This window comes from Lycium barbarum, chromosome 5 (assembly GCF_019175385.1).
Source record: "Lycium barbarum isolate Lr01 chromosome 5, ASM1917538v2, whole genome shotgun sequence".
Classification (NCBI taxonomy): domain Eukaryota; kingdom Viridiplantae; phylum Streptophyta; class Magnoliopsida; order Solanales; family Solanaceae; genus Lycium; species Lycium barbarum.
The window spans coordinates 143148965-143172441 of NC_083341.1; the positions used below are offsets into that span (position 1 = coordinate 143148965).

At 35.6% G+C, this 23477-nt stretch overlaps 3 protein-coding genes across 3 annotated transcripts; all 3 read right to left on the minus strand.

The window, feature by feature from the left end:
• Window positions 1–1709: 1709 nt before the first annotated feature.
• On the minus strand, window positions 1710–3546 carry LOC132642073 (methyltransferase FGSG_00040). The gene has a single exon (XM_060359341.1). The coding sequence runs from the start codon at window positions 3484–3486 to the stop codon at window positions 1897–1899; it is 1590 nt and encodes a 529-aa protein (XP_060215324.1). The 5' UTR covers window positions 3487–3546; the 3' UTR covers window positions 1710–1896.
• A 1209-nt stretch (window positions 3547–4755) lies between these two features.
• Window positions 4756–16160, minus strand: LOC132642074 (anaphase-promoting complex subunit 2). The gene is made up of 16 exons (XM_060359343.1): window positions 15579–16160; window positions 13337–13426; window positions 12484–12715; window positions 11054–11349; window positions 10780–10851; window positions 9987–10231; window positions 8361–8777; window positions 8054–8255; window positions 7802–7916; window positions 7641–7717; window positions 6804–6923; window positions 6564–6652; window positions 6388–6469; window positions 6111–6302; window positions 5532–5600; window positions 4756–5421 (listed from the first exon to the last, which is right to left on the minus strand). Exons 1-16 carry the CDS (start codon window positions 15789–15791, stop codon window positions 5299–5301), a joined length of 2634 nt encoding a protein of 877 aa, XP_060215326.1. The 5' UTR covers window positions 15792–16160; the 3' UTR covers window positions 4756–5298.
• A 730-nt stretch (window positions 16161–16890) lies between these two features.
• LOC132642075 (pentatricopeptide repeat-containing protein At4g32450, mitochondrial-like) lies at window positions 16891–19864 on the minus strand. Its single transcript, XM_060359344.1, has one exon. The coding sequence runs from the start codon at window positions 19762–19764 to the stop codon at window positions 17584–17586; it is 2181 nt and encodes a 726-aa protein (XP_060215327.1). The 5' UTR covers window positions 19765–19864; the 3' UTR covers window positions 16891–17583.
• Window positions 19865–23477: the final 3613 nt, after the last annotated feature.

The following is a 23477-nucleotide window of genomic DNA, read 5'->3' on the forward strand; positions in this document are numbered from 1 at the left end:
AGAAGTCTTTCAGCAACAAAGATGGAAAGAAATAAAGAAAAAACAGACAATTAATAAAGTTAAGAAATCAATTAAAGAAGAAGATCTTAGTGCTTATTATGAAGCAAGATCTAAGGAGAATTGAAGGTTGTCAAAGAAAATAAGTACCAAGGAGTTTATGATTTCTTAATAAACGAAGCCCAGAATGAAACAAGCAATTAAAGATCACTGCAAATCAAGACTTGAAGATCTCTACAACGCCATCAACAAGAGCTCAATCTTATTCTTCGATATAGAACCAATCAAATCTCTTTTCCAAGGATCAATATTCTTGGGTTTGCATCTCTGTCAAAGAGCCTAACAGGCAATTTCCAAAGACTATTTAAAGGCTCACTTTAGGGGAAATCAACATACTTTCATTTCAACCGTCTCAAATTCTTTAGTCTACTTTTAACGAGCATTGTAATCTTAGTGATTCACTGTGTACTCAAAACATAAAGGTGAGGAAAATGTTATGGTGAGGCATTTAGTTGCAAGAAAAAGAGTTTTAAGCGTAGACGTAGAAGTTACATTCACCAAAATTGTACAAGATCGCTAACAAGAGCTTACAAAGAACACCCTCGAAATCTAAGGGGACTGGACTAAGATCCATATTGGATCCCAACCAGTATCAAAATATCGTGTGTCACTTTACTTTCTGCCTTTAGTTTCTGCATTGTATAAAGTGTTCATTATTGTCCTTATTAACAGGTGACTACTCTCAATACCAATTGAATGAAATATTGAAAAAGTTACAACCCCCCCCCCCCCCCCCTCCGTACTTTCAGATATGGAACGAGAGAAAAAATTAACAAAGAACTTCAACTAATTTCGCAAATTTCATTATATGTGAGGGACAACCTAGTGCAATATTTATATTACGAGGGCTAATGACTAGGTATTTTGAGAATCTGCAAACATGGTTGGCTGAACCAAATACACCAAACAAGGGTCTCTGTCGCATACAAATCTTTTTATTAAAAAGGCTTAATGCATATGCAGCACCCTAAACTTGTTCTTTTTTTTCATTTTGGCATCTCAACTAAGTGTTGTTCCTATTGAATTCCTGAACCTGTCCTTAAGTGTGTCTATCAAACTCTTTAAATCTGATTTTTAGGTAATGAAGGTGAAGTAATATTTTAGACGTGTGGTAAGCTATTCTTTAGGTCATGGATGTGTCGGTTTTTGCTGGTTCTGCTCTTCCATTGCCAGCTTAATTAGGAGTTTACTTTTTTTTTCCCTCTCAATTGCTGCTAATCTTAGCTAAAAGATGGCATAATTAAATTAGAATATATATTAGTATGTTGCTACATTGAAGATAGAATACTATGTAAGTCAGATTGTGTTTGATAGACACACTTAAGAACGAGTTCAGGGGTTCAATAAGAACACCACTTAATTAAGGTGCCAAAAATGAAAAAAAGAGAAAAGTTGAGAAAGCTTTCGTATGCATTAAGCCTATTAAAAAAGTCTCATAAAACGGGACCCCTCGAATGGTATGGTACGTGGGCCTTTCTCAGGGAATGTCTGACTAACCTTTGATCTTCCCCTTCCTTCCTCTTTTTCGAGCTTTCTAAGGCTTTCCAATAAGTAAGCTTTCTCCTATAAGTAAGCATTGGTAGGAAGATTTCTACATCTAAAATAGTTAGAACTAAACAAGAATTAAAAATATCAAACATTAACAATCTGAATTGTGAATCAACTTCATCTTCTTTCTACTAATTTTTGTGAGAAAAAGAATCAAAAACTACGGAGCAACAAAAAAGAAAGTGAAAAAAAAAGAACTAACCATGAGATACATTTTTGAACAGGAAAAAAAAACAAGATTAATCTTGAAAATTGGCTATCAGTAATAGCCCTTAAAAGTCACCATTGCTATTAGTTGCCAAGCTGAAATAGTATAGTCTTCAATGTTTGTTTCTTCATTATCTTTCCATACAACCCCCTTCCCAATTTCATTGCTTTTTCCATCTCTAGAATTCCATTCCCATTATGGCCATTTTTTCTCTTCAATCTTCCCATCAACAACTTCACAATTCTCTCATCACTTCCCACTGCATCCACTACACTGTCCACCACACTTTCCATTAATGGAATCTTGCTTCCCAATTTCCTCATTAATCTTTCTGACTCATAAACTTCAAAATACACTTGCCAAAATGATGCTCTCAAATACCCTTTTCCTTTTCCCCTTACCATCAATCTCCTCATACTTTCCTCCAATCTATAAACTACACCTCCCATTTCTAGTCCTTTCCCAAGAAACATCTCAATTTCCATCATTTCTTGATTGGAACAAACACCACTTTCAAGTTTGCACCTTTTGCATTTGCAAATAAAGCCCCAATTTTTCGCCTTCTCTTCGCGGTTCTTGAAGGGTAAAAACACATCAAAATACGCGAATGTGAGCTCTTCGCCTGCTTTTATATCTCTAGAAGCATGGATTATCACATGATCGCCAACGTGAGACCGCCTCACGTTGGGATCACAAGAATGGTTGATAAAAGAAGCCAAAATCCATAGACCTATCCCATGCACATCACTGTTTTTCCCCTGAATTTTCGCGGAAATCAACTCCTCAACAATAGAATTTACATCAAGTATGTTAAGTAATTTTTCCTTGTCAATCTTCTTATCATGAAATCTAGTACTATCTTCTGCCTCAGGCCTAAATAATTCAATGTCAGGTACCTCCAAATGATCCTCATTTTCACCTGTTGATAGCTTACAAATCAAATCACGCGTTCGGATACATTTTTTAGCTGACTCCATAACCTTATCAATAAAACTCTTCCACATATCTAACTGAGCTTGTTCCTTAGATTCTTGAAAAATGGCTCTTTCAATTGCAACAGCCTTAGTAACTAACAACAAAGTCCCACAATCAATATTCTTTGTTGCAAACAAACCACGCCCACTAATCTCAGATTTATTAATCTCTATAGGACCAATAAACTCAGCTAGCTCAGTAGGTTTACCTTGGAACTTATTAAGTACCCAATCAGATATATCAAAAGCACCAGTTCTTGATAAAAATTCAAGCTTTTTGCATTTTTCTAAATACCCATTAAGGGTTTCAGAATTTTCTAACTCATGGGGATCATCAAGACTTGCTTTTTTAAAGCAATCTAAAGCCAACCCATATTGATTGAGACTGAGCAAAATCTTACCTTTACAAAGAAGAGTCTTGAAATGGGTGTTTCCAATTTGGGATGCTTCGTTACAATCCTTTAAGGCTTGAGGGAATTCTTGAAGATTTAAATGGGCTTCGGCTCGGTTACAGAGAGCTAAACAGAGGGATTTTTTGAGCTTATTTGAATCAAGATTTTGGTTGGTGTTTGAGATTTGGTCATGGTAAAAGGAGATTAACTCGGAGTAAGCTTCAATGGTGTCTTTAAATTCTTTTCTGAGTAGAAGCTCTGTGGCTTTGGATCTGAGATTTTGCATTCTATCATCTTCTTCCTCCATTTTTCTCTTTGTGTGTGTGTTGGTTGTGTTGTTGAAACTATTTGAATGAGATGGAAATGTAACGGTCGTATTTACTCTCTCTTCACGGGTTATGTGCTAACGGCTAAGTTATTTTTACTTTCTTTACCAACTATTCCTTTTTAAGATTACTCCCTCCGTCCCATATTACTTGCTATATTACTAAAAATATATGTCCCAAATTACTTGTTCATTTACAAAACTAAAATGCAATTAATTAAATCTTTTCCATCTTATCCTTAGTATTAAATGTTCTTGAAAATAGTCAATATTGATTATAATGTATTTATTGGAGAGAGATATGAGTAAGGTAGTAAAATACATCTTTTATTAATGATTTCTTAAGGGGCGTGTAAAAGCAAAAGTGGCCAAGTAATATGGGACAGAGGGAGTATTAAACAAGAGCCCATTACAAAAGGAAAGGAAAACAATTCGGGCAATTTGCAGGATTACCCTTCACTGGGGATGGTCTTTAATTTTTACCCCTCAAAATGGTGTTCTTTAAATTTTCACTTTCAGGTAGAATTTGCATGGACAGAAATTCTGCCTGTGCCCATTTGCATGGAAAGATTTGCAAAATTTTGCCTTGTGAATATATTTATTTTTTTACTGAGCTGGGGCTCGAACCCAGAATCTCGAGGTATTAGACGAAGGGCAAAACTTAAAGACCACCAATTTGAAGGGCAAAAATTAAAGACCACCCCAAATGAAGGCCAATCCGTGCAAAAAAAAAAAATCATTGTCGAAGAATCCAAAGTGATTACAATTTCTTTAGATTCTGGTTTAGATAAGACTTCAAATTTCATCTAAGAACAATTTATAAAAAGATTAATACGCTATAGTATAATTTAACCGGCTGCATTCGATTACAATATACTATAGCGCGTGAATACAATCTACTGTAGCTATAAAATGTAATTAGCTAAAGTATAGTTATGCCAAATTTTTAACCCTCAAAATGTAATCATTTATGTAAGTTTCCTATTTACTATAGCTTTTAGATGTTATCAACTCAAGAGTGTAGCATATAATAACTATTAACTAACCATATTGAGGACCCAAGTGATTTCATTTGTAAACTTTTAGGTACTCTCCCTCAGTAAATATACATAATAAACAAGGTATGCATGTGCATTTCACAAATTCAGTCTCTGAAACTTCCGATTTTAATTCTTTTTCTCCTTTATCAGTAGAACCATGAGATAAACTAGATATAGTTTTTTTCTTTTTGGAACAGGAACTGGATTCTAGTTGTTTTGGATAACAATGGTGATCCCTTTCATTTGAAATCAAAAGGCTAATGTATTCAGTTTACATCATGTACAGCAAATAAACAATAGCACTCCCTTTCTTTTGAAAGCAAATGTGCAATCTACTCAGTTTACATCATATACAACAAGTATACTGTCAACTAAACTGACTAGGAAACTAGCTAAAGAGCACCAGATCCGACATCTTCTCTTGGCTGGCTTTGTCTCTCTGTCTCTGTGTCGAGTGAAGGATCTGCTAATAAATATTACTAACACTCTTCCTTATGCGTTTAGTAGCACGAGTCATACAACCCACAGGAACCTTCTTAATTTGCACTTACCCTCAGCTTGATTAAATAGTACACAAATGATTTGACTGCAAGGAGTTTACAGATATTTCTGCACTTGAAAAGAGAAGAGAAAAAGAGATCTCTCTGCAGCCAAATGTTGTTATTTCTTTCTTAATCGCTCGTTATTGCATTTCATCAGTCTGAGAAGAGTGGCAATAAGATTCATGCCACCAAGACAATGTAGACGGAATTGATCACTTTCTCAGAAAGTACATTCCATCTCTTAATTCCAACTTCTCCTCAGCAACTAAACCAGATAAGAAGCTTTGCAGTTGTTGCAGTGATTTGTCATAAGTAGGATCAGCAATGCAAAACATCTGCAGCAATAATTTAGTACTTTTAATTCTTCGGCATTTCATGGCCTCATGCCACAACATAGTTCCCAATTCAATTATAATTCTTCGCGAGATATAAAACAAATAATTACCTTGAGAGTATTATGAATACGGTCCAAAGCCATACTGCCGAAATTGGTAAGCATCCCAGTGATAAATTTCTGCAGTAAACACCAGCACCTTGTTAAGAAAGCACCAGTGTTTTCTTTTCTGTCATTTTGTTTTTTGTTCTTTGCAAGATGGTTTCGGTCCTCAGAACAATGAATAAGCTTTGCCCAATATAAATTATTTAATAAATGATATATACATTTCAGATATAAGATAAAACACAGCCAGGCAAGAAGCTGGCGTCTCTGTCCTGCCTTGCAAAGAGTTTCACAAGGAGTTTCCTGTATCAGTAAGGGAATTATGCACAATATTTCAAAAACCCAGGTACCTCACTAGCAAAGAGAAATTGCAGGCTTATAAGAGCTTGTTCTATGATGATGTCAATGCAACTCAATAGTTTGGAAACCACAGGCTTCCATAAGAGGACACAAAAAACAGTTTTTGAGAGAAGAAAAGCTTCTACCATTTACACGTTGACAACTGATAAGAGTGTGTATCAGATTCAGATATATACAAGTTCCATTTATATGCAAAAGCAAGAAAAAGGAATTCGATTGGTATACCTCATAAATAGTCATCTCTTTTCGCAATTGATCTTCAACAGAGGCCACAGACCGTTCACCATCGTCATCACCTGCCAATAGCTCTTCACAGCCTCCATCAATTGTACCACTTTTACCTGTATCACTCATGGTTTCCACCAGAGTAAAAGCATGATCAGCAGAGTCTGCCCCCATTGACTCTACCAGAACTCCCTAGTTAATCAAGTGAAAAAAGATCAAATAAATCTTTCCACCAGAGAACCATATACTGATGATAATTCAAGTGAGAGGAACTAACCTTGCTTATCCAAAAATTTATTCTCCTATTCAACACATCAACAGGTACTCCAACTGCAGCTGCAAGATTCTTAGATGTCCACCTGCAACATGAGGTGTACATACCCTTTACAGCAATTGCCGAAACTTTTCTGAAGAACTGATAAAATGAAAATACAAGATGATCCCCAAAGTTACCTTTTCTGATCTTGAAACTGCATAATAATTGAAGCATGCAAAGGAGTTACATTGAACTGCATTGCTCTATCCTCAAATTGGAGCTCCAACTACAATAATGGCAGTAACAACAGAGTCAGTCGTCTGGTGTATAAAAGGATGCAGGGAACAGAGAACTCAGATCTAGAGATTTTAAATCAACTGTTTGTGTAGACTATTTCGAAAGACACACAAGTCCCAAGACACTGTACAGTGACTGACCTTTACACTGCCCAGGTTTTTCTTCCACACTAGCTTACGTGGTGTCTTGATTTCAGTATACCTTTTAGCATAATCAGTCAGAAGCTGCTCCACAGGCTCTGGTAAGTTGACTGCCTCATCCTGCCATTAAAGAAGATTTTCTTACTTGACCGGCAAAAATGAAACAAAACAAAGAAAGCTACATAAAGGCAAACAATTAACACTATTAACCAAAAGCCTGCATGAAGAATTTGTTTGGACCGGGAAGAAGGGGAAGAGAGGTGGGGGGGAGGAGGATGTCCTAAAATCAACCCGCCTTTATCGATTTTTTCCTTTCTCTCTGTGAGATACAGAGGTGGTGGTCCACAAACCTCCAAAGACCTTCCTTTCCAATTTATGTGAACTCATACATAACTTCTGCAGTCTCTATGAACGTAAAATTGCTCATATGTTGATACCATGCTGCAGATACAACAGCATCTAAACTCTTTGAAGGTTGTCCAAAGGCAGACGCAGTGACAATAGGAAGTATAAAGGAAAGATTTGTCAACACATCAAGGATGTCAAATGGGACATTTACTTGATTCAGACTAAGACCATGAAATGTGAATGTCAAGCATCCCGAACCCGTTAATTTATGATTATATTGGAAGGAGAAAACACCACTATAAAAATAAAATGGAGCAGTTGAAATGTTCCGCTTGTACGGTTCATTTCTAATGTTTACGTATTTAACTTCCTGTAGGGTAAAAGATAGTCCAGAATGGATGAAGACACTCCACTAGATAACTAAAGAGTCTTACCAACAGATGGTGAATAAAATTATTGTATCAGTTAAATGGAAGAATAAGCGCATACCTGAATAGGAGGCCAGAAATTTGAAGATATGATGGTAGCATTAAGATTGTCTAGAGAAACATTGAGGTCTGTTTGCTCTGTATTTGCACAAATCCAGTAATCAATAAGAATAATTAAAATAGTCGAAAGCCCAAGAACAGGACATAACTTACAATCATTACCTGGCTGTGGTTGATGCTTGATAGTTGCTTTTATATTTGTATTTGTCCTCTTTGAGTCAATCAAATCGTTAAGCATTATTTCACATTTCTGCATGCTGCTTTCTCCAAAATGAATCTGCAAATGATAGAAATGTCAAGCTGACTATGTAAATCAGGATGAAATCATATAGCAGAAAAGGTCTCTATTTTCGAGTACACCATGTGACTGATTTGAGACAATAGAGAACTAAACTCGGAGGTTTGACCACTTACCTTGAGAAGCTCTAGAGTACGTATTTCTGCATCTATGTCATAATCAGATTTGTTCAAAAGCTTTTCAGCCAGCATTACACGATATTCATTAACCAGCTGATCTTTGGAACCAATTATGCCAACTATCATGCCAAGTATGTCAACCTTCCTTCGGTATCTGCTTCCCTTTGATGGGTCAGCCTCTATCGGGTCAGGCTCCCAGCTTAAAGATTTCAGATCATAAAAGATATATGCATAAGATTAAAAGTACACGATAAAAGTATGTCCTCCAATCATTTCCAAAACAATAGAGACAAAGATGGCATACTTTTGTGCATTAATCCATGCTTGCTTGTCGTCAGAGTTAATATCATCATCAACAATAGTGTTCTCTTGACTCTCTTCATCTCTATTCAATTCTTCCAGCAGGCTATCCCCAGAACTGCCTAGTCCATTGGGATTTCCACCAGTTCCATCAGTAAGCATGGTCACAATGCATTTAATTGTATCTTTTCTCCCCCTCAGGTATTCCCTTATTGGCTCACCAACAGCTTCAAGAAAAACACCTGCAGGATCTATAGTTCGAAGTGCTTTGATTGTTGAAACATATTGGTGCAATATATCATTGGTTGAGGCACCCGCCGTTAGTAATCTATATCTCAGTGAAGAGATAAAAGAATCTACCAGCTTTGAATGTTGCCCAGTGTACTCAAGACATTGTTTCAAGTCTTCAATAGCAGGAGAACTGTCAAATTTTATCGGTCATTAACTCGCAAGTTGAATATTGAGATCTTACAACAACAACAACCCAATGAAATCCCACAACGTGGGGTCTGGGGAGGGTAGAGTGTACGCAGACCTTACTCCTACCAAGGTAGGACGGCTGTTCCGAAAGACCCTCGGCTCAATAGAAAGCATAAAAAGAGGTCAGATAAAGCCAAGAAATTCGAAGCGATATGGAAATGAAAATAACGAAATCGACTAAGCCATGATGAAGCAGTTTGCAAAGGGCAGTAGCTATCACGGATAAAATAAGATAATCAAAGTACAGGAAATAGGAAATAACAGATAGTAGCAGAAATCAAAGCACAAGAACTTATATCGCGATAATGCGACTACTAATATGAAAGGATAAACGATACTATCTACTAGCCTTCTACCCTAATCTGAGTCCTCCATACCCTCCTATCTAAGGTCATGTCCTCGGTAAGCTGTAACTGCGCCATGTCCTTACATGAATAAAATATTTACAATGTAGGTAACTGCTAAGTGAGGAAAACACAAGCTTATTTCTTTCATTTCCAGCTGAATTGGTACTAAAAGCCTAAATGGTAGAAACAAAACCAGAGAATGCTGCATCAAGTATTTTTTGTAAGATGAAAGAAAACGGAGCCTGACATAGTATTAGTCACAGGGAAGATTGGAAGAACATACTTAAAAGTAAAGATCAGGACATTGTGAATACAAATACATCCTCTATGCATGTTATATCCATTTAAAAATTAGTAACCTAATTAACTAAGAAAATAATGTTGCAGTTTGAATGGAATGGAAGGGAGAGAAACGAGATAAGAAATCAGGGGTGAGTCTGTTTCTTGGCTTTTAGATTGAATTTTTGGAAGAGAAGGAAGGGACTTGGTTCTAATGGAACTTTTCTAAAGCCAAAAAAGACGGTAGATGTTTAACAAGAGAAATATTTCGCTAAGGGTAGCAGGGTCGAGGTATCTCTTCCTTTCTCATCCAAACACAGAAAATTATTACTCTTCTTTCCTCTCCTCTCTTTTCTTTTATGTGGTCCTCGTTCTTTCTTTTCATTTCTTTCCTTCTAAATATCTACGAGTTTTCTTGCTTAGGAGCCTGCTATAAGATACACTTATGTAAAGAGAACCCCCACCCCCCACGACACACACAGAGACAAAATAAATGAAGAAAAGAAAATGAAATAGTAAATTACCTGTCCGGGTAGTCCACAATGATTTCAAAAAGTTTGGCTATTCTGAGATCCTGCAAGGTTTCATAAGCATAATACTCTAAGCGCAATTGCCATCTAACAAGACCCTCAGATGGAACTCCAGTTCCAGAATAGCACAAGGAGGGGTGGGATGCCAGGGGCGATTTCAGGCTAGAGGAAGGGCCATCGCAGCTAGTAAAATCACCAAGGTAATCAAGAAGTGCTCGCAGGAACTGAAGGGGCACAGCCTGCACAAATTGGTTCTCAATGTTAGCAAATCGGATCCAGTCGAAACTTCCGGATTAGTCAGATTGATCTAAACATAAGTTTATCCATGTTCTTCAAGTTTGAGCAAAATTCATGAGGAATTGATATTCATAACCAACCTTTCACAAAGTTATTCTGTCATTCATTTTGTCATCTCTACAATGTCACCAAGCTATCGATACACAAATTACATGAGTGAAAGTATCACTAACAAAAAATTGATTAAAAACATTACAAAATCCATTAGATCCATCTGACTCTAAATGTCCGATTGTCGTATTGCAGAATATCAATGAATCCAAACTAGTGCACTAGGCAAGGAAAAGAGGTTTCTTATTTCAGGAAGCCAGTAGATCAATATCCTAGATTAGTTAAATGACCACCAGACAATAAGTCGATGCAACTCTCTTACTGTTGAAAAAGATAACTTCCAAACGACTTTGTATTGCAACACCAAAATAAAACTCCGAAAGGACCTTTGTCAGATTAACTTGAGACGTAAAATTGGGATCATGCAGATGAGACCAACCTGTATCCATGCTTTGATGGACTCCAAAACAGAGCTCCTATAGTCATCACCAGCCAAATCATGTACTTTGTCCTATCACCCACATTCAAAGAATAAATGTGTACAAGATTAAATGAAATGATTACTTATAGAAAATTTGAAACGAAGGATAATTTTTTTTTTTTTTTTGTCAAATTAACAAAATCAAGGATGCTTAAGAATCACCACAATAAGGTTGACGTCAACTGAAAATGTGGATAGATCGACTGAAACTTAATCACTGATGGCCATATACCTTTAGAAGAAAGAATATAGCAGAAGCATATGCATCTTCCGCCATAGATGTAAAGCCAATATTTCTCAGATCACGAACAACCATTCCAATGTTCTTCACCAACTTATTGTTATCTGAAAATAATGCATATTTATGGTTTATATCACTATCTATATTACCACATTTGTAGGGTAGTTTTCTTTTCTCATCTAAATCCATTTTATCATCCATATCTAACTCATCTTCATCCTCAGGATTCGTAGCGGCAATTGTACTCAGCTCTTCCAGTCTTCCTTTGAAGTACCACTGTAGTATCCCTAAAAAATATAGTAAGGGGAAGGATAAGCAAGAATTGCTTACTAAGATGTACATTTTATAGATCATAGCCATAGAAACATCTTTTAATATCAAGCTTTCCTTAACCACTCTGCCTCTTCCAATAAGTGATAACGAAGAATAAATGTATAAGAATTTCAAACTTCTTCCTTGCCAAAATCTGTGTGATGTTGTTATTGTTTTATGTGTGTGTGTGTGTGTGTTTAGTATAAAGACATCTTCTAACTTAGAGATTCAGAAATCAAAGGAGTAAAATCAGTGACTAAAGAAGTATAATTCTTGTGTTGCACCAGTCAACCCCGGCGATGGTATTAAACATTTGAGTAATTCACCACATGCTTGGTCCAAGAACAAAACTGAGTCAAATGGAACATACAGAAAAGAGAATGATGTAACTTCAAATCCAAAACAAACAATCTCAGGACCTCAGAAACCTAGCATATACATGATGAGGCTGTAGTTTACATTCTTTTATTTCGACAATTCAAGAGGTAATTTGAACAGGGCTTAATATGAATAATACAGGTCAATAACAAATGAAAGTCCCAAATGCATGTGTTTCCATCAGTGAGTACAAATTAAAAGAACAGTCTTTCAGCTTCAATACACTGAGGTTGCTGCCACCCTTTTATCCCCAAGAGACATGCTCATGTAATATAGCTGTTCAAGAATTTTCACATAAATTACCATTTTGCAGTAAACAACAAACAACAATGATCAATGAAGTATAGGAATTATATTATGCCTAATAAAATCCTCCACCCCACCCCCCCTCTTTCTACGCCCTTACAGTCTCAGTTTAACCATTACTTAAAGATCATAAAAACAGAATGCTCTATAAAGGTGGTCAGTATCACACTTTAAAGCTTCAGCTATAGTATTACCGCCAATTAGCCATTTGAGAAAGGAAGTCAAATGAACAGAATTCTGTTATCGAGACAGCAGCTACATTTATTGACATTGCATAAAGGATAAAGAGAAACACATTGGGAGTGTTACCTGTTTCAAAAAAGAAAAGGAGAAACACATTGCGAAGTGGGGAAACATTTAAAAAGAACAAATAAGCAAAGCTCCTGAGCAGCATGTACTAACATTCTATGAAGCAATCCACATACCAGGAAAATGGCGAGGAAGGCTAGCCAAAAGAACTGAAGACACAATTAGTTGATATTTTGAGAACAGATAAACTCGAGTAGAATCTGGGTTCGCTTGTCCTTGCGCCTTGTTTTCTTCATAGGACTGAAAAGCATGAACCAACAATAATAGGCACTTCTCCTGGTACTGCTTTTCCAATGATATCTCTCCCAAAGCTTTACATATAACTTGCTGAATCTCTTCTTCTAGAATCTGCATCAATACCAAATCAGGATTTACTACCATATAAAATTGCCAAGCCCTGAAGGCTAAAAACAAGTCCTACCCTGAGCCATATTAAAATGCTAACATGACAGCAGCAATAGTGAGAATATACCATCCTCACCCGCTAACTAAACAAGGTAATATTGACAAATAACATGTGTTTTCCATGTAAATTACTTCCCAAATAAAAAAATGCATTTACATGTAATGTTAAGATTCAGAACTATAAGCCTCTAGTTCAAACAGTGTTAAATAAATTTGTCGCAAGAACCAAGAAGTGAAGACCACGAAAATTATGGTAATCAGAAAATGTTATAACTAAAACCAAAAAAAGAGTGTAAACCACTGACTAAAAGGTGTGTAAATGGGGTTGTTAGGTGGTGTAAGACTGGATGGTGAACAAAATTGGAAAACTTTACACTAAGTTATAATATCCAAAAATTACGAGAAATATAGAGAATCCTCATTAACAGTAATCCTGCATCTGCACAGACACAGACAAGGTCTCGGTGAAAATCAAGTAGTAATTATTTCTTGTAATTCCATAGAACAGGCCTTCTCTTTAATGTATAAGAATATATGGCATGACAAAGGACCGTATGTACATACTGGATCCTTATTAGTTTCAAATGGTGCAACGCTGCTGTAAGGTTCAAAATAACTCCAGAACCTTCTTGCTCCATTTCTTTCGAAAGTTTCCTGTTCCAACACAATATTGTCACTGTGAGTTCAATAAAGCACCTAATAGAGTCATTATAGTCACACCAACAACGACATACCCAGTGAAATCCCACAAAGTGGGGTCTGGGGAGGGTAGAGTGTACGTAGACCTTACCCCTACTTTGGGAGGTAGAGAGATTGTTTCCGATAGACCCTCGGCATAAGGACAAGCAATTGAAAGCAGTCATTATAGTCACACCAGCTTTAGAAAATGCGAAAACTAAGTTACATCATAAATTTGGGAATTAATGAATGATAGTTTGAATGGAGTGGCTGAAAATGTTTTCTCAGAGAATATTTAGGGTTGATGAAATCATTTGCAAATATTTTGAATATTTGTCCTTGGAGAAAACATTCCAATTCAAGGTACTCAAATATTGAAATGAATACATCAACCAAATATTGTCTGTGAAAACATTTCCCGATATTTGAATCCTCCGAATAGTTGAAACTTTTTTGTCCAAAGAGAAATTTTTCTGATAAGCGAATAAAACTGTTTCGGTCACTTAGGTTTGGAATTCATTTTCCATTATTCTCCTTATATCCAATACTATACCTTCTATAATTACCATATATCACCTATTATTATAACCAATCAAACACAGGAAACACTAATCCAGGTTACAATTTGCAAGGTAAATGTTTTCTCCCAAACAAAACCATACCAAAGAAACAATCTTTACTTGTACTTAGCGAAATTGAGAAACTATGATTTTTTAATCTTTTAATCTACTTTCGAAATATGCACATTTTATTCAAAACAAAAACACTATAATATACTCCCTCTGTTTCAATTTGTTTGTCTTACTTTCCTTTTGAGTCCGTTTAAAAAAGAATGCCATTTTCTTTTTTTGGCAACTTTTTAATTCTAACTTTCCACATGGCATGGTTAATACCACAAGATTAAAGGGCATTTTGGTACATTTTACATATCTTTAATTTAAGACTAAAAGATTCAAAAGTCTTTCTTACTTACTTCTTGCCAAGTCAAAACAAGATAAGCAAATTGAAACGGAGGGAGTATAATTGAGCAGACCTCGATGCAGCGAAGGAAGTGTTGTTCAAATCCAGGTTACAATTTTCCAAGGTAAAACATTTTCTTCCAAACTAAACCATCCCAAAGGAACAATCTTTACTTGTACTAAGCAAAATTGAGTAGCTATGATTCTTTAGTATTTTAAATCCTCCCTCCGTCCCCATTATCAGTGTCTTACTTTCCTTTTTGGTCTGTCCCAAAAAAGAGTGCCTGTTTCCACATTTAATAAGTTGACAATTCAAATATCCTAAATGGCAAGTTTATAACCACAAGATCCAAAGGGACATTTTAGTACTTTATACACATCTTTAATTTAGGACCACAAGATTAAAAAGTCTATGTTTATTTCTTAAACTCCGTGCCTATTCAAACTAAGTCGCTTAAATTGGAACGGAGGAAGTACTTTCGAAATAAGCACACTTTACTCAAAACAAAGGAAAACACTATGATATATATATATCCCAAAAGCAACAATCTTTATAGCAAAATTGAGTAGCTATGATTGTTTAGTATTTTAATCTACCTTTTGAAATGTGCACATTTTATTCAAAACAAAAAACACTACTCCCTTCCAATCCATTTTATTTTTCTATTGCACGCGCCTTAAGAAAACATTAACTAAAATGATGATTTGACTAAATTATCCCTATTTCTTATTTGATCTCAATTTAATTCTACTCTCTTTTTCACCACCATTAATCTCTCTCTATATTTATTGAGCAGGGGTAAAGATGAAAAAAATACTTAATTTAATTAACTTGGTTTACTAAAATGACAAGTATTTTGAATCATCTATTTTTAGGGGAAAAGGGTCAAATTTACCCCTCTACTATGTGAAAAAGATCAAATTTACCTTCTGTTATACTTTGGGTTCAAAAACACCCTTAACGTTAACTAAATGGTTCAAATATACCCCTTCACCGTTAAAATTGTCCAAGGTGGATGCTCAATCTCACGTAGACACACATTGCATGCCACCTCACCAGTATAACGGAGGGTAAATTTGACCCTTTTCCCCTATTTTTAGTAAGAAGGACAAGTAAAATGGACCGGAGGGAGTATGATAGATATGAATTCACAGTAAACTAAGCAGACCTGGATGGAGCGAAGGAAGTGTTGTTCGACTAGAGATGCAAGGCCGTGTTTGGAGAGATTCTTAGCTATCTTTGCAAATTCAGAACTGAATGACAAGTCACCATTGCCTTTGAGAAGAGATTCTGAAGCGGAGCAAAAGCTGTTCCAGTTTTCAGATATTTGTGCGATGGAATCATCACTCAGTGACTCCAATATCCCCAAACCGCACGTCATTGTTGTGCGCACAGAAACCCTAATTGACTAAACCCTATATAAAGATTAAAGGAGAGGAATAAGTGGGGATTTGTTGCTTCAATGGTGTGAAGAAGAACGAAGCTACTGCATTTGCCGCCATTTTCATTGTTTAAGTGAAGCCCATTGTTCATACCCGACCCGAATGACATCTAAACATCCCCAATAACTTTTATTGTTATTATTATATTATATCATATTATATATTGAACACCTACAAATATTCCATGTTTAAATTATACTCCTACTTTATCTCTTTGCATAATATACTGCTCATCTTTCAAAGTATCTAAAAATTATACTAATTGGATCTTTGTAAATGGGGAGAAGAATGGTGTCGGGACCAAGCTTGGGAAGTGAGAAATTTATGGTAGAAAATGTTTTCTGTTAAATGAATTTGATTTAGTCAGGTTAATGGTACCGGATATAAGATGATTATGCCAAAAGAAAATTGATTACGTGCCTCCTTTTATCTTAGATTTGTTATCATAAATATATTGTAATTAAATGTTCAATATAAGAGTATCAAATAACGCTATATTAAGAGGAACACTAAAATAGCATATGCTAAAATATGAAATAAACTAGTAGATATATTGGTTGCTAAACCAAGTTTAACATTACAAACATTGAGATTGCCAAGTTTGGCTAAGTTACTACAAACAGTAGGAGGTATTTTCCTCGTAGTGTGGATGACAAAAGTTATGTACATCACAACTTCCAAATTAATACCGTGGACATTATGAAAACAAGCAAGAGATTATAAGTACAAGAGTTAACAAATGTAGTAAAAGTTGATATGCATTTTAGTCATTTTAAACCAATACGTATATTTTCTTATTTCATATTAGATTTTGATTTAATACAATATAGGAATACTAATTACCATATAATTAATGCTGGATGAACATTGCGTGCATTCAAATATAATCAGCAGAACTTAGTACCGGTATTATTTGCAGTGACAAAACAAGATTCGAATAAAACAAAAATTATAAATATACTGCATGATATATTATTTTCTTTCTTCTGTTTCAGAATTTAATATTTCAGGTTGGAGTGTCATAAGCTTGAACCCAAATTGCTACAATGACCAGGTTTTGATTTCCAACTGCTGAAATTGAAAAATTGGACAATTGAACCAACTCCCAAGTCTCCAACTCTGTTCAAACATGATAAAAGAGTAAAAAAATGTCATCATACCAGTTAAAGGGGGTTCCACCAAAGTACAAGGATACAAAATCCCATGTTACTAACATTACTGCTTTAGGAAAAAATCAAAGTATCAAATGAAGATAATCTTATCCTATTAATCTCTATACTTCAGAATGTGAAGCAATTAGCTTGAGACTTGGAAAACAATTCCACTTCATCGCCAACTGCCCCCGACTAGTCTAGCTAATCCACTTTGAGAAGGTGGTTGATCTCTGTTTGGTTGTGTCCCGGATGAACAGGGTAAGGAAGCTCTTTATGGTACTCGATGAGTCAATGGCTCGTCCTTTACAATCTTTGGTGCAAAACTCAAGTACCTGCAACTGCGCTCTCCGTTGTATCCTTTATGGACAACTTATGAATATTGACACTAACCAAATCAAGAGGCCATGTGGCATTAAATATGGTATTTGCCGATCTTTGAACACCGTGTCGCTCACAGCTGATAGAGTAAGGCAAAGAAATCCCATCTGCTATGAATGATAGCTTTGCCAGACACTCTGGCTGCGCTAAAGCAAGAAAAAGAGGGTCAGAACTAAATATTACCTGAAAGTTAGGATCTTCACCAATAATCCCGACACGAGCACAATCCATCTTTTAAATGATGAAATCTCTTAGCATCTCGCATGATAATTTCCCGACCAACAAGCTTTGAAGCAATCTTCAATGCATTATGGCAATCACCACAGACACGAAGATTCTTTATAATCCGGATTGGTGATCGTGCAGAGCTATTCATAAGACCTTGAGCAAAAGCCAATCTCTCGCTGTGAGCCATTAAAGCGTCCTCTTTGGTTTCTTGGTCTACATCATGTAACACAAACTTAGTCTCTGGTATATAACCGTCCTCCTTCATTAGCTGCTTTAAACCCCTAAGCAATGCATATATCTTCTCATGATCAGGATGTGATCTATCTCCTGCACGATATTCATGAACTTTGCTTCTAGCCTCAAGAAGGCTTTGAGCAGATTTCTTCTTCTCTTTCTCCTTAGCTATGTCTGACGCTTTTACAGCCAAAAAACCTGCCTTTGACTGTTCATCCAAACGAGATGGGTCTAGGCACTCAACAATCTCAGCACAACGATCCCCAAGCTCCAAATTCCCTTGAATTCTGCAGAGATTCATCATGGTTTCCCATACTTCAACACTTGGCTCTATAGGCATCCTTTCAATGAACTCCATAGCTTCATCGAGATATCCTGTACTTGCCAACATATCTACCACTCCCACATATTGCTCCATGGAGAGAACAATGCCATAATCCTTACTCATTGACTCAAAGTGCAACATGCCCTCAACTATATCACCAACAACACTACAAGCATGGAAGACACCTAGAAACATTTGGCCATCAGGTTTCATCCCAGTTTTCTTGAATTCCCCAAACAATTCTATCGCATCTTCTCCAAGACCATTTTTACCAAACCAGGTAATCATTGTGTCCCAAGAAGTCAGATTACGCTGAGGCATTTTTTGAAACAACAAAAAGGCATCATTCATGGAGCCACATTTTCCATACATTTCAAGAATCTTATTGTGCATTTTGATGTCAAGGTTAGGATGAGATCTCACAAGGTGCTCATGAACTGATTTAGCATCCTCAAGGGATTTATCCTCGCCACACACATTCATTAACATAATATATCGAGACAAATCGACTGTGACATGTTGCTGCTCCAACAAATGCAAAACTTCAATTGCCTCCTTCACTTTGCCTTCTTTACAGAAGTCATCGAGCTCATCAATTGAGCCTTTTTTATTGCTGCTATCAACAGAATCGATTGACTGTTCAACAGGTGCTGAACTTCTCATTTCTTGATGGCCTACTATTCCATTCTGCGATTGATAAGAAGCTTCATGTCCAGCACTAGAAGGGTTAAAGCCGCTTAAATTTTGCTGATATTGGCCCATCATCTCCCTTGAGTAGCCACTTGAATTCGTATGCCTTCCCATATTATACCCACTTGCACTTTGTGGATACGTTTCAGAATTTCCAGATCGAACATTCCTTACATCTCCAGGGTTATAATCGGGAAGGTTCTGCTGAGGCACTCCTATGTTTCTCGTGTAATTACCACTGAAATTCTGCTGAGACATTTCACTGTTTCCACCATAATAACCATTTAGATTCTGTTGATAGTGTCTGTATACCCCATTTTGACTCGGCTGAGCTCCTACAGCTCCCTCAAACCTGGAACTATGCAGCAAATTTGACGAATCTTCACCCTGATAACCACTATCATTTCTATTATGGACTAAATTACTTTGATAATCCTTTCGAGCCCCGAAATCATTACTCCCATTTCGCTGAAACTCGTTTCTAGATGAACCATCGACATGCCCAGATGAAAAGTTGTCATTTTTCGCATGTGGGTTCTGCTTAAACCCTTTATTAGTTGGTTCTTGAAATTCAGTTCTAGGTTTTGGGGGATAAAGCCCACTAGGGATCTGCTCTATTCTCCTAGAATTTCCACTATATGCCCATTCTTGACCCTGACAGTTTGGTTTATTCAAAGAACCAGTATTGTTTGAGTTATAATTGAAACCCCCATTTGGGTTTTGCTGAGAATCGGCGCTATTTCCCCCCTTTAACTCGCTATAGTTATCAACCTCAGATAATTGAGTAGCAGTGCTGATATTTCTTAAGAAAGTAAGCAACTTTAAATGATGAGGTTGTCTGCATACCTTTGATAGAGTTGTCAATGATTTGGAAGTGAGTGTTGTGCCTCTACTTCTATACATTTTTTGGGTCGAACTGGCGATTTATTCGGCGATGAGCTATGGAGCGAAGGACGGAGTAATGGTGTTTCCCACTGCTTAAACCCTTATGAAGGCGACCAAGAAAGTTTGTAGACTGTGTACTATCACCCCTTTAATATTTGAAAAGACAGTAAGAGACCATTTAACTTATTTACTAGCAAACTATGCCCAACATGATTAATTTGGCTACTCAATTTAGTTAGTCTTTATGGTTTATATATTTTGCAAAGTATAGTGCGATTCTCCGTAGTTAGTTCCCATTTTTTTTTTCTTTTCCTCTTATTTTCCCCCTGAATTTCTCAATTGTTGTTAAAATTTGTCTTATTTTGGTTATGTCCGCCTCTTTTTATATTTGATAAGTTGACAATTCAAATATCCTACATTTCAAGTTTATAATCACAAGATTCAAAGGATATTTTATTATATTATACACTTTTTTAATTTAGAACCACAAGATTCAAAAATCTATCTTTATTTCTTAAACTCTGTATCTAGTCAAACGTAGGCACTTAAATTGAGACAGATGGAGTATATGTCAAATGAAAGAAATGAAAGGACAATTGAGACACTGCGGACACGTGGGGACTTAAAAAGTAAACACCCAAGAGATAGAATTAATGTTCAACTTCTGAAATGTACACATGTTAGTCCCGGCTTAGAGTACAATTTCAGTTGTTTTTTATATAACTTATTGTTGCTGTGTTCGTCCACCTTGGGCGTTTGTTGTTAACTAAAAAAAATTGTCTTATTTTGGTTATGTCCGCCTCTTTTTATATTTGGTAAGTTGACAATTCAAATATCCTACATGTCAAGTTTATAATCACAAGATTCAAAGGATATGTTATTATATTGTACACATTTTTAATTTAGAACCACGAGATTTGAAGGTCTATCTTTATTTCTTAAACTCCGTGTCTAGTCAAACGTAGACACTTAAATTGAGACAGAGGGAGTACAATTTCAGTTGTTTTTTGTACAACTTATCGTTGCTGTGTTCGTCCACCTTGGGCGTTTGTTGTTAAATAAAAAAAATTGATTTATTTTGGTTATGTCCGCCTCTTTTTATATTTAGTAAGTTGACAATTCATATATCCTACATGTCAAGTTTATAATCACAAGATTCAAAGGATATTTTATTATATTATACACATGTTTAATTTAGAACCACAAGATTTGAAAGTCTATCTTTATTTTTTAAACTCCGTGTCTAGTCAAACGTAGACACTTAAATTGAGACAGAGGGAGCTTATGCCAAATGAAGGAAATGAAAGGACAATTACGACACTACGGACCCGTGGGGACTTAAAAAGTAAACACACAAGAGGTAGAATTAATGTTCAACATCTGAAATGTACACATGTTAGTCCATGCTTGGAGTACAATTTTAGTTGCTTTTTGTACAACTTATTATTGTTGTGTTCATCCACCTTGGGCGTTTATATATAAGAAGAAAAATATAGAATAGAAAAATATACATATATTTTTAGTAATATGGGATGAAGGGATTACTTTATTTATTAATTCTTAAATAATGTGAAAATTCAAGTATAGTAATGTGGTTAAGTAATATGGCACGAAGGGAGTACTTCATTTATTAATTCTTAAAGAATATGAAAAGTCAAGTAATGTTGTCAAGTAATATGGGACGAAGGGAGTACTTCATTTATTAATTCTTAAAGAACGTGAAAAGTTAAAAGTGAACAAGTAAAAGTGTACGGAGGAAATAAATATGTGTCCGAGAATTAAAATTGAAGTGCATACATGTATACATGAGAAGAGATTAAATATTCAGCAAGAACGTGAAAAGTCAAAAACGAACAAGTAAAAGTGCACGGAAGAAATAAATTGAGAAGAGATTAAATATTCAGTACTATGACATACGAACAAGTAAAAGTGCACGGAGGAAATAAATTTGTGTAGGAGAATTAAAATTGAACTACAGGGGAACGAAATCTCAATTATCAAGAGAGGAGCCAAGTAATATGAGACGAAGGGAGTACTTCATTTATTAATTCTTAAAGAATGTGAAAAGTCAATTATATTAATATGACCAAGTAAAATGGGATGAAGAGAATATTTCGTTTATTAATTCTTAAAGAATGTGAAAAGTCATGTAATGTGGCTAAGTAATATGGGACGGAGATAGTACTTCATTTATTAATTCTTAAAGAACGTAAAACGTCAAAAGTCAACAAGTAAAAATGCACGGAGGAAATAAATATGGTCGGAGAATTAAAATTGAAGTGCATACATGTATACATCAGAAGAGAATAAATATTCAGCAAGAACGTGAAAAGTTAAAAGTGCACGAAGGAAATAAATTAAGAAGAAAATAAATATTTAGTAGACATATGTCCACGTGGGATTTTTTTAATTCATAAAGAACGTGAAAAGTCAAAAGTGAACAAGTAAAAGTGCACGGAGAAAATAAATTTGTGTAAAAAAATTAAAATTGAACTGCTTAGGAACGAAATCTCAATTATCAAGAGAGGATCAGTGTTGGAGTCAATTTTTGTTTGGATTGCTATGGAAGTTATAGATCAGGAAAGGGGAAAAAGTTGAAAAAGCACTACACATTAGGGTTGTTCAAAATCGAACTGTAACCGATAATCCAACCGCATAATTGGCTTATTGGCTTTTTAGTATTGGGTTACCGGATTAACGGATGGTGAACGGATTAAAATCTTACAGTTAATGGTTTATCGGTGCGAAGGTGGATTACTCAATTTCCTTATCGGGTTAACCATTAACCCGTTAAGAATTATTATATTTATTTTTTAGTCCTAGATATATAAAAAAACCTACCGTAAACCCTAATGCTAAAGCCTTATTCACTATTTTATTCACTTGTAATAACTGCCATTAGATATTTCAGCTTAAAAAAAGAGTGCTAAATTGTTCTAATTGAACTTTGTCATTTAAGGCGCTGATTCTTTTATTTGGTCCTCCTTATACAGGAAGAGCCATGATTGCTAAGGCTGGGGGCACTGGAGCTCGTATAAATTTCATCAATATTTTAATTTTCAGTATTTTTCAAATTTGCATCAATATTTCATTGTCTTTTAAATTTAGCCGATACACCATCCGTTAACCGCCTGATAATTGCTAATCCGATACCGAACCAACCGATATCTTATCGGTTGGCTAGCGGATTAGTACATATAAAAGTCGATAACCGATAAGCCAAATCGTTAAACATAATTAACCGCCCGATCCGCCCCGATAAGCAGCCCTACTACACATGTCTATGGTTGCAGTACACGTGTTAGAAGGGGAAACAATTTAACCCCAAAATAATCCACAGTTTCGAAGGTACAACTTTTGTTGCTTTTAGTACAATCTTCTATTGCTGTGTTCGTCCATGCTAGGCACTTATATATATTAGAAATTCTGATGTTTATGAGAAAAAAAACAATCCTGATTAAGAAAATTTGGAAAAACATAACAATATGGGTTGTTGATTTGAGTGACTTTGGGCTTATTTTTATCATTTTGGCTTAAAACAAATGCTTAAAATACTTTTTTATTTTAGTCAAACACTACATAAAAGAGCTTAAAAGCTATTTTGTCTACAATTTTTCCAGCCGATAAAAATTGTTGTTCCATTTAATTTAGCAGAACAAAAAATATATGCATCTCCGATTTCGATCAGGTTCATCGCCACACAACCACCATGTTATTCGGATTTGTAAATT

Excerpts from the sequence above, each read along its gene's own strand:
- LOC132642074 (XM_060359343.1), bottom strand. The coding sequence starts at position 15,791 with ATGACGTGCGGTTTGGGGATATTGGAGTCACTGAGTGATGATTCCATC. Across the intron at positions 10,232-10,779 it reads CCATCAAAGCATGGATACAG|GCTGTGCCCCTTCAGTTCCT; the intron begins GTTGGTCTCATC and ends CAATTTGTGCAG. Across the intron at positions 7,917-8,053 it reads GTACTCTAGAGCTTCTCAAG|ATTCATTTTGGAGAAAGCAG; the intron begins GTAAGTGGTCAA and ends TATCATTTGCAG.
- LOC132642075 (XM_060359344.1), bottom strand. The coding sequence starts at position 19,764 with ATGTATAGAAGTAGAGGCACAACACTCACTTCCAAATCATTGACAACT.
- LOC132642073 (XM_060359341.1), bottom strand. The coding sequence starts at position 3,486 with ATGGAGGAAGAAGATGATAGAATGCAAAATCTCAGATCCAAAGCCACA.